Raw genomic sequence first — 12,192 nt, forward strand, 5'->3', positions numbered from 1 at the left:
GTTGATGGAGCGTCTGACGGCTTCCTGTTTCTCCTCTCAGGTCATGGCTGGGAGAGCTCCTCCTGCCTGGGGGAGCTTTTAGATGCCTGTGCCTGGCGGACGTGGAACAGCCTCGGCCTAATCCGTTGATGCTCGTCTGGTGGAGGTAGAGGAGGAGGAGCTGCTGGTGCTGATGGTGATTTTTCCTTCTTTTTTTTTTTTAAAGCTCTGTTGTGCGACGATCTTCCTCTGTGTTTTCTGGTGACGAAAGCTGGCGTGGCAGTGATGTTGACGCAGATGCAGAGAGACGTACAGTTCCCCCTCCCTCGTCTCCTCTCTCTCTCTCTCTCTCTCTCTCTCTCTCTCTCTCTCTCTTTCTCTCTCTCTCTGTGTCTTACCCCTCCTCCTCCTCTCCATCTGCTGAAAGGAGTGACGCAGGCACTGCCTGATCAGTGGAGCTCTGAGAGAAATGAAGAGCAACGGGATGGGGACACAAAGCTAGGCCGGCTGGAAAAGAAGAATAAAAAGACCTGAGAGGAATAAAGATGCTGTGCCATGCTGGGCGAGGGGGATTCTTATGGTCTGTCACTGCAGTTAATCACATGGCTGCTCACTACATTTCCCATGATTCCCTGACTCCTGCCTACATCACCCATAGTGCTCAGTGTGGGCTAGATTCCAGTAGAGGGACCTCTTATGCAGGATACTGGTTCTCGTGTCAAAAATGGCCTTCATTTTCAGTTTAACAGTTAACACACAAATAATTATTCTTATTATTAGCTCAAATAAAGCTGAGCCATATGTTTATTTCAATCTCTCCATCTGAAAGGGTGGAGCCAAAGCAGACGTGGTTTAAACTTGCATTCTTTCCACTGGCCATCAGGGGGTGATTCCTCTGGTAGCAAATATTTAGCATTGTCTGTGAGAAAATGACTCTTCTCGATGTATTCCCTCAGTAAACATTAAAAGTAGTTTACAAACCACTGATGTGATGAGGCACATTAGGGCCGGGTTGTACTAGAAAAGTGAGACCTATGATGCAACCAGCATGATGTTCATTTAGTAAATTAAGATTCAAAGAGTAAAACAAACCATAAAGCATGTATGCTTCAGGGCGGGGCTACCTTGAGATAGACAGGTTGCTTCCATGGCAATAATGAGCGTTCAGTTGTACTACTAAAAAAGACAGTCTCAGGGGTTGGTGGCCCTTTTTCTTCAGTAATTACAAACTTCTTAATTAATATCACAATTAAGAGGAAGAACAGATGGACCTTGCTAATAAACCTTATAGCTAGTACTTGGTTGCCCCTTTACTTGCTCTTCCACTTCTTATGTACAGTCTGTGATTAAATTACAATAATAGGAATTTAAAAAATAGTTTCAGATATAACGTTCATTGTTCATTGGTTTTTCATTCTATTTTGTATTAAAAAACAGAAGATCAATTCTTAGAATCGATTTATTTACAAAAACAAAATCTCCCCTCAGTAGGTGTTCTCAAGCTTTCAATTATATCACATTGATCACATCACATTCCTGAACATATGGAGTTGTCATGAAAATGTAGTTCAATAAGGAGAGACCAGTCGGATAAAGAAAATATCATTGTTTATTATTAACAGGTGATATGTGAGTCTTAGAGTTTTTGGCGCTTGGACTCTACAGGGAGATTTGTAATGGAGGGCTGTCCGCCCTGATCAGCCACAAGATAGATCCCCCCGTGGATGATGATGATGATGATGATGATGATGATGATGATGATGATGATGATGATGCGTAGCAGCAGCATGGATGCACTGAATGTAGAGAGACAGTCATGTCTAAAGGCAGCAAGATGACAGGCTGACGATGTTATTGTTTCGTGTGTATTTTCTAGAGGAGACCAGATGATCTAAATAGCTGATGTCCTGATTGACAGCCTGAACAATGACAGCAAGTAAATAATGAGTGAGAATGTGTGAGAAGTGATGATGTATGAGTAATAAAGTACGGGCTGAGGCATGCAGGAGGATGGTCTTCCGACTGAACTTACGCAATAGCTTCATATGTTCAAATTGACCTTTTTTTACTTCCTTTTTTCTTAGCACTTGATCAATGTATTATCTATTTCAGCTCTGTTTGATGTTTAAGTACGTACAGTGCTATATTCAAGGTACCCTAACACCATGGGGTACTGAGACACTAGAGAACAGAGTTGTGAGAGTCGTTTGTCTTCTGTGTTCTGTGCTTAATTTGATTCTGTGCTGGTAATATTTTTGCAAGATTAACGTCACAAAATCACTGTTCAGTTCACAAAAAAACAACTTCTGTTCAGCAGCACTGAATATGCTCTTACTTGTTTGTTTGGGAAGGATTCCCTTTTGTTTGGGGATGTGGCCCAGGTGTGTAAAACATGGCAGAGACAAGCACCCAGGTGTCACCAGCCAACAATACAAATACTCACATTTGAAACGTTATGTGTGCATGTATATTTTCCCAAAACATAACCAAGGAGATTTCTTGCCTGAAATAAATACTAATATTAAAAAAACTTATCAAAATAAGTTAACTAAGCTTCTCATTCAACTCAAACCCCACTCTCTTGGATAAAATCCTACATTTGACCTAATCATCCACCACCAACTCCTGAAACATACTTTGTTGTGTTTACTATAATAACCACACTATAACTATTACCACTACTCATAGCTGAATTAGCTTCTCACCCCTGTGCAAATACACTCTGTTATCATCCCAAATATAGCACTGCATAAGAACACATTCTACTGAATACGATTTCTCCAAATAACCCAGTTTTATCAGCAAGTAAAAGTGGATCCGGAGGAAGATGGCACCCCTGTAAATCCAGTTAGCCTGTAGACTCCAGCATGTAGGAGAGGACTGGGTCTACTGGTTCTTCAGACTTGCTGTTGTCCTCAACAGTCTGGCAGCCCCTGGAAACATCCGGGGGCGTAACAGTCTCAGGACCACCAGGAGTTGAAGGATGGGGCTACATCTGCATTTCTTTCACTGTCATGTTTAACAGTTGGTCCTCTGCTCCTGTTCAGCACCCTGAGAGTTTCCTTGCTGAACCGGTATTTTGAGAGAAACTCTGCAGCAGCATGTTTGTCCCATAAAATAATACATTCTGTTACACTTTTTGTAAATTTGAGTACGAACAGTGAATCAGATGGGCCCGGCTTGTGGCGATATGGACCATGTGAGAGCAAGCCATTGTTATGCATGTCATGCATGCTGCATAACATGTACAAATAATAATGTACCCGGAGGACAATAGACTTTAAAAGCATACATTCAGACTCACAAAAACAGGCTTAGTTAAAGTCATGCATTTTTATTCTGAACTCATTTTTGGAGCAACTTTAGCCAACAACACTCATTTTAGTGCTAATCCTTAACCAAAGAAATCTCCACCAAGTGGCACAACATGGATTCATCACTGATATTGATTGACATCATTGATGATCTGACAAGATCAATATGTTTGAGAATCATGGTATTGTATCACTGTGTAGTATTTAATGGTCTTTGCCTCTAAACTAATTGAACTGCAGTTGTTCTGCAAATCATGTGTTGCTGTGGAGAAAAGAGGAATACAATAATTTTTGTTGTTAATAAATTGATATTAGTATATATATATATATATATATATATATATATATATATATATATATATATATATATATATATATATATATATATATATATATAAATTGTTTGAAATACAAATTGCTCTCATGATGGAAACATTTCTGGAATTCTGGTGGTGCACTATGCATATTGCAAACATCTTTCATGAATGTCTCGTGCACAGCAGTAGTATTAAATAAAGTCAGTTTAATCTTGAAGCCACTTGATGGCGCTATTGCACTGTTATTACTGAGACATTCTGATCCAGAGTTGCAGTCAGTAACATGTCAGAATCTTGGTATCGTTCTAAATAGTTTCAGCAATCATGGGTAAATATATGTCAACGGTTATACATTTTATTGCATCGCTCTTCAACTCATATATTCATGTGGACACCAATTCAAATAGAAAATTGGGTACAGAGTTGAGTTGCACACGTTAATAAAAAAATCCCTGTGGGGTTCTCTTGGAAACAAACAAGAGTTATGTTTACATGTCGTGTTTCTCACCCAATTACACTGTGTATCTTTAACACACATGCCCATTGCACTCCCTTCTTCAGAAAACAAGTCATTGTCTCTTACTAGTTACTGCTGTTATTAATATGTTTATCGCTTGCAGTCTTCTTCCCAGACTTTGTTTGCACATTGCAGAATATCTTGACCCTTGAATAGTTCTGCCATTGGTAGAACTGTCTTTGTGCAAGACGTAAAGAGAACCCACTAAAAACACTACTTGAGGTCCAAACCTCCACAGGGAACCTTTAACACAGGAATAAACACACAAGTGCAAAGTATTTACTCTTTGTTTTTAAAACCATGTATATATCCTCTCACAAGAGTATGTGACTCAGAAAGGATGGAGTGTTCTGTACTGTTTGATGTCATCTGGCAAAACCAGGCACATGGGTGTAGTGAGCGTTTAGTTCAATGGAACCAAAAGGACCTTCTTTTACTCGAGAAAACTTAAAACTGTCCACAGATTTGTGAATCTAAGAAAATCTAAACGAACCATTGTAGCCTACTGCTAATACGTTCCCATTCAACCAGAGACTGTCTTTGTGTCCGTGTGAAACCAAATGTAAATATTGACTTATTTGAATCTGTAACTTAAATAATGTAATGAGCATATTTCATTATAAGCCAAACCATTATGTTCATACTCGGGATGCACAAATACCAGTATTGATGTGTCTTGATTCAAATTACATTTTAAAACTGTAACAGTAATCCTCAAGAAAATAGTTTCCCCCGAAAAAATGTATACTGCACTGGAGTTGGATGGGAACGTAATTTTGTAGGAAACGGGGTTCAATCAGGGCTGCTTTAAAGAAACAAAAATAGAGTTTACTTATTTAGTGCAATCCCACACCCTGAACAGAATACATCATGTTTATAGTCATAGTCCATTCAAAGTTGATCATCATGATGTGCAATACATGATGCCATGTCCCTTTTGTAGACTGCATAATAAATCAAACAGTGTTTTGAAAATGCAATACATTCACACAGGAAAATAACAAAATGTTATCATAAAAAAGGCCCCCTTTATTACAACACTATCATAGACATTCTGAATGTGCTGTGCTAGGACAACACAAAAGGGACTGAAAATGAGGAAACTATTTTTGACTTGCTATTTTGGAAGTTTTCAAATTTGAAAGTAACCAAAACGTTTTCTATACTTAGAAATGCATATTCTATGACTGGTTTTGGTATTCTATTTCAGTAAGTAAACTACAGCCCTTGAGCAGGGTACTGCTAAAATAATCTCAATAAACAGATCATGTGTTCATATTCAGAAAAGAGGCTGAAATGCAATCTTGGAACCCACTTACGATTATTTAGCTTTTGATTGTTTTGACATTAGCTGATAAACTGGCTACTTTAACTCCAACTCCAGTCTAGCATCTCAATTTGCTCATCAAATTGTAAACAATGAATGCAAGGAGTCTTGGCCCTGATATCTGCTGGTATATAGCCCCTTGCCCTCAGAGGTTATCCTGGATGTCATGGATTTCCACCAGACTGTTTCTTAACTAAATTATGGTTGTCATACTGAAAAGTTCGTATTAAGTGAGTATTTTTGCCAGAATAGTTGTAGAGCTAGATAAAACTAATGAAGTCTAAAACAAAAACTAATGGACCACATTTGGGTACATATTACTACAAACACTTCTCAAAATAGCAATACAATTCAACAGAAGCACAAATTACAGCCTCCAAAATGACCATAAAGATGAATGAACACATCTCCAGAACATTTTCTAATAAATTAGCTATGTGTACCAAATAAACTGGCAAATGATTATTTATTTTTACTGAATGCAGAAACAAAGATGTACATACCTCAGCTGTCCTGGTGACAATGCAGGAATCTGCATTCTATTTTAATCTTTCCATTCAATTTTGATTGCCTGAAAATATCATGGGCCCGTCAACAACACTGTAATTCATCCTCTGGAAACCATGAATATTTACAACAAACATCATAATAATACAGCATTGTTTTTTGAGCGTTCTTTGGCCAAAATGCTGGTGACAGAAATAGCTGGAGGGCTCCCCAATGTATTGGCAATTGTGCTCTCGGACCATAAATAGTTGTTCCACCAGCCTTTGGGCCCACAGCTAGCCTGGGAAAACTTTCTGTAGAACACGTTTTGATAAGCAAAATTCTGTTTAGCATCTTTTCCATGGAATAGAAGGCTTGTATGCTGCATTTCAAATCTGAATATATATCAGAAAAAACAGCATTAAACACAGAGCCATCAACCATTTTGCCAATGTATTCTACATTGGGTCTTTTTTCTTGAAAGCCACAGATTTCCTCTGATGAAAATTAGGCTGGTTTTTCTTTTGATTCCACCGGCACATCAAAATATCCCTGAAGGTTGTTCGGAAGGTCTTGTTGCAGAGGGCATAGCAAATGGGGTTGATTGTGCTGTTAACATAACACAACCAGTAGCCCAGTGCCCAAAGAGTTTGTGGGATACAGTCCTGACAGAAAGTGTTGACCAACACCATGATATTGTATGGTAGCCATGTTGTGATGAAGACGCAGAGGATGGCACTGAGTGTCCGTGCTGCTTTCTTCTCGTTTGCCTTTTTTTCATTCTTCCGCTTGTTGATTTCTGTCTTGGCCTTCGAGGCGAAGCGTTTGGCCATCGCCGCGTCTTTAATGCTGATGGCTGCTGGAGGTTGGTCAGCGGGGGATGAGGTGACAGAGTTTGATTGTGACCCTTTTCGACTTTTGTTGGATGATTGTTTATCTTTGTTGGTTTTCTCCTTTCTAGATTTCTTACCATCTAGATAGATAGATAGATCATTATTTATATTTATATAATTTTTACACACATCATGCAGATAAGACCACTTAGTAGCGTGATGTCCAACCTGTTGGAGGCCTTGATGGGTCTGCACCGTCACCTTCGTCCTCTGAACCTGACTGGTCCCCAACTTCATTGTTGTTTAGGCTATCCGAACTGCCCTGCTCTGCTTCCCCAACCGTCGTTGTCGTGGTGTTGACAGACCTCTTGGATGCACACTGACCTAGCAGCAGTAATGAAAACTGAAAGCAGAAAGCGCCACACCTCGCTCTGCTTCCTGTTCCACCAGGTATGCTGGCATTGTCCTTGTTGTTCTTCTCTGAAGCTAGCTGATTTAGTTCATAGCTGCTGCAGCTTTGAGAGCTTATGGCTGATGAATCTTTCTGGCTGTTAGTTGCACCTTCTCCACCAGCTTTTCCTCTACCACTCCCTTGATTCTGAGCCTGGCTTTGGCTGTTGCCTGACCCAGATGCCTTGAGACCTTGTATATCTTTAGCACGCTTCTCTGTCTCCTGATAGATCTTCCAAAACAGGAAGGACATAATAGTTACAGGCAAGTAGAATGCAGCCACAGCAGTGGAGAAAGTAATGATGGGCTCGGACAGGAACTGGATGTAGCACTCATTGGGCTGGACTGTCCGCTCACCCACAATATACTGCCAGAAAAGGATGGCTGGGGCCCAAAGAATGAAAGAGATTGACCAGGCTAATCCAATCATGGTCATAGCTCGCTTGGTTGTACGCTTGGCCCGGTAAGTCAAAGGTCTGGTCACAGAGAAATACCTAAGACAACACAGAAAGAAATTAGGCAACTGTGTAGATATACTTTAACTGTCAACCAGGTCTCACTCCCAACTTGTCGAACCCCAAGTTTGGGTCAGTGCTCTTTGGCTTCTGATGCACAGGCACCCTTTAGAGTCTGTATGAGACGCACCAGGCTTTCAAATAACTCTACTGTAAACCAGTCCGCATCAGTATTAGATGGTCAGAGAAACTGACGGAGAGTAAAGAGAGAGAAAGTCTGCTTAGAGAATGGTTGGGTAAAACTAACATGGACTTGTGACACCAGGTCAAGGTTGACTTATTTAACCTTAACTTTGTTACACAACAAAACAATACGCAAGTGACTTAACAAGCGTATTTATTTTATGTAACAAGCATACTTCTTCTAACCCAAACCAAAAATGTTTCTTAAGCCTAACCAGGTAGTGTTGTTGCCTAAACCAAACCAAGTAAACCTACGTTGGAAGTTTATTTTGAAATGCACGGTATTTGACAAGTTGGGACTGAGAACATGTTGCAACTGTAACTGTGCTGTTGTGCATGTATACCACATTGTCTCTTGATAGAATCAGTAAGTCAAAAGATATTTTATTTTTTTCTACACAAGGGACTTTAAATATGTCCCGTTTCTTACGGCTCTCGGCATTATACCATCATGATATCACATGTAAATATATCCTTTTTATGATTTGGAGGATTTGGATACTCTACTAGAAAAGAGACTCTACTAAGCAATTAGAATAGAAAAAGGCTCGGGAACAAAGACCACGCCTCAAACTCATCCCATTTCCTCAGGACAAACGTATTTAAGCACAACTGATCCGTTTACTTTCCCTTTGACTCAGTTTTCACAGGACCTGTGACAAATGAGCAAAAAAGAAAAAAGCATGTAACGTTGTCTACGTTGTCATTCCCTTACCTTCCCCCAGCTCCAGGGGGGATATCGTCCCTTCCAGATGCTTCTTACAGACCCGTTTGAGATCCATGCACTCAAAGAGTGAAATATCCATGCACATTCATGCCTCCATCCCAGCATTCATTCCTCTTCTTTTGCTTGCCCTGTCACATCTACCTCGGCCACTTTAGCTCTTCCTACCACAATATCGGCTATCACAGCCGCACAGACTGCTCCCATGACACAGCGATGGAGGCTAAAACCCTGATTTCCTCTTGATTTTGTGGGATGGTATACAATAACTTTAACGGCGTAGGATGCCATGTTTGAAGCTGCAAATTCTTCAATACCAGCCCTCATATTCAGAATCAGTCCAATCGGTGTAGCTTTTAGGACATCCCAACATCACTTCATCCCTCGACCTCCATCCCCTTCATTCCTCAACCTCCTCCCGGACCCTTTAGCAATCCCTCCTACATCATTGCGTCACACCGTGGTTGGGGACCGCTGCTTTAGCAGATGTCAGCATCCACTGGTGTGCAGTTTTATTAAAAAAAAAGTAATCAGATAGTACTAACAATATATGATGGTGGCTGTGAGCTTCATTCTAGTTACCCAACAACAAATATAATAAATGATGTTCTGTTACCTGTCAAAGCTGATAACAAGCAGGTTCATGACCGAGGCGTTGCTGGCCACATAGTCTATTGCAAGCCATAAGTCACAGACCACTGGCCCCAGAGCCCACTGGTCCATGATGATGTAGGTGGTATACAGGTTCATTGACAGCGTGCCAATGGTAAGGTCAGCAAATGCTAGGCTAAGCAGGTAGTAGTTGTTCACTGTCTTCAGTGCCTTGTTGATCTTGAACGACACCATCACTAGGATGTTGCCAACAACAGTGACAACAGAAAGTGATCCAGTGAGGAAGACAATTATGATGACCTGAAAGAACCAGAGAGGGTGGTTAAGTGACAGTGTTCATTTTTACCGAAATGGGGTCTATTAACCATTAATCCTATATGCTGACAAAGCTTCTAGTTAATGATAGCACCCACAGTTATTTGTATTTAATGTCTAAGAATTCTACCATGGACAGACACATATTTCAAAAACAGACTGAATTTTCAGCTGATGAGGTCTTCAACAACTATTGCTTTACTTGTACTTTATTGTATTTAATGATATCGTCAATGTCCTAAACATTCTGCTGCACTATTTTGTCAGGAAGCATTCGAGAAGTACTGTCAAATCAAGTACTGTTAAAGTTACAATGTCTCCTCCAAGGTTCTATTCTGGGTCATCATCTATTCCCTGTGTCTGTCATCAATATCCTGGAATTGCTGCCTCTCACACTAAATTTGTGTGTAGATAATACTATTTTAAATGCCATAAATGCATCTGTTCATCTGCTATTGCAAATATACAGTCAAAATGTAACCAGACTTATGGGAGCACTTATATAAGAAATTCATTAATTTAGACAAGTCTCATAACTTTCCATAGATGCAAAGTTTATCTTGGAACACCAACTATAAGCGACCAGTTCAAATGAGCCCTAAATTCCGTGGAGGTTTGGAGCAGCCATGTGAAGAGCTAAATGTTTGTCTGGCGGTTAGAATTTCTCGCTACTGAAGACATGGAATTTACACAGTGAGGCCACACAACTACTCGGTTCTGGAGTACTCTCTACCTGCAGAGTGCACGTTTCATGTCTGCACATTTAGTTGTCAAAAACTATAGTAGAAAGCCATATGAAGTATTATGGTATTATGTCTAAAACATAAAACAAAAAATAAGTGCATCAATGGTTTGATGATGATGTATCCGATATTGTGGAGCAACCAAAGCATTCCATAAAACTGATGCTATTAGAAAAGAGATAAAAGTATAATAGCTGATGGTTACCTGCCAGATAGTATGTCCTCCTAATGGGTCAAAATCCTCTGCTGGCAGCATTAATGTCCTGTTAACTGGCGAATCAGTGACATTTCCGACTTGCCTTAAGATATGACTGACATTATGCTGCTTCCACCCACCAACACTGTCAGATAATATGGCCAACTCCTGGTAAGAGCCACCTGAAGATGGGGAGAAACATCATTAACATGTTTATCAGAGATCTGGAGAGTCTACAATTACTGTCCCTATAAGAATCAGAAAGAATTGCATACAAGTCTACAAATCTTCTATCAGCAGATTTGAAAAGCTTTCTCAGCAACGTTGTTTCAGCAACACTTGGCTAAAATCATAGAGAGACCATTTTGTATTTTCTCTTACGACATATCCCTTTGAATGATTTTACACATAGAATTTTAAATATGCACAAAAATCCACAATATCTACGTTACTTAATTGTAGTAAAGTTCTGTAGTGTTGTGCACGACTGAAGATGGCGGGCTCAGCTATGATTGTGGTAGGCTGCTCTCTCATACCAGGAGAACTGTTGGTGAGGAAATGGATGGAATCAGAGCTGGAGGTCAGGTTCATGATGACCAATGGACAGCTTGAAGAAAGGAAAGGAAAATAATTAAAGAGATAGGGTAAGTCAAGGATATAGTGATTTGACCAATTATTTAACATTTTTTAAAAAGATTTTGAAAAAAAAATAAAGTATTTATTAATTTCAAAGATGAAGTTGATTGAATGACGTTATGTTTTCATTTGAGCTGCTCTAAAAATCCATCACCAAGATCTGCTGTCTTCCATCTGCAGAACATCTCCAGACTCCTGCCATAACTTCTTGACTGTTGCAGACCTGTATTGGACTGTCCTGATTGGAATCATAATTGGACTACCCAGTAAAGCTTTGGACAGTCGCCATCAGTGGCGGCTGGTGAATTTTTTTTTGGGGGGGGCGCAGTTGGGCGGCGCGGTTTAAATAGCAATCCACAATGAGAAGAAAAGAGGTTTTGAGTAGAATATTCTAAAAAACAAAGCTTTATTTCAAGAAAACACAGTACTCAACACTGTCCAATAACAACTATTAACAAACTGTAACTTTGGGCATGAGAGGTTCAGAGCTGAATGGTTTAAGAAACATTGGGTTGGGTTTCAGAGGTTTACAGAATAAAAGAGGTGCCCACACCCTCACATGAAAGAGATTTAGAGCAGAATAGATTCCGAAAGAGAGACATCACATTTTACATTGGGTGTTTGACAGAGTAGGCCCCACTACTTGTAAAGAAATTTACAAGCTGCGCAGAGCCACTGCTTTGCTCCACACTTAGCATCCAGCTAACCAGCTCCGGTTAGCATTGAGGAGAAGCTCCCGCGGTCAGTGCTTTGCTGCTGAATTTTTAAATCCGGACGTTCGGGTCCCAACTCTTTCAGCCTCTTCTTGTCAACATCTGATCATCGGTTGAAAGGTGTTTCGCGTAGAGATGCCACAGAGTTTTCAGTCGCCATACTAACATAATCAAAGCCTCTGCTAGTGTTGCTCGCGTAGCTACGTGGGAGCTGTATGGGCTGTGAGGGAATGATAAAGGTCTATGATTCGACGTCTCTGATTCTGGCTTCCATAGACTCACATTTGGCCGGCGCCCTACAGGGGGAGGGGTTTTTCTCAGTGATGATGAAC

General features: G+C 40.2%; 1 protein-coding gene across 1 annotated transcript; it reads right to left on the reverse strand.

The window, feature by feature from the left end:
- Nucleotides 1-6,398: 6,398 nt before the first annotated feature.
- Nucleotides 6,399-11,102, reverse strand: chrm3b (cholinergic receptor, muscarinic 3b; the record flags this gene model as incomplete). The annotated part of the gene is made up of 5 exons (XM_079237681.1): nt 6,399-6,913; nt 7,002-7,717; nt 9,262-9,557; nt 10,521-10,693; nt 11,000-11,102. The coding sequence occupies 5 exons, from the start codon at nt 11,100-11,102 to the stop codon at nt 6,399-6,401; spliced, it is 1,803 nt and encodes a 600-aa protein (XP_079093807.1).
- Nucleotides 11,103-12,192: the final 1,090 nt, after the last annotated feature.

This window comes from Taurulus bubalis, assembly GCF_910589615.1.
Source record: "Taurulus bubalis genome assembly, chromosome: 2".
NCBI classification, from domain to species: domain Eukaryota; kingdom Metazoa; phylum Chordata; class Actinopteri; order Perciformes; family Cottidae; genus Taurulus; species Taurulus bubalis.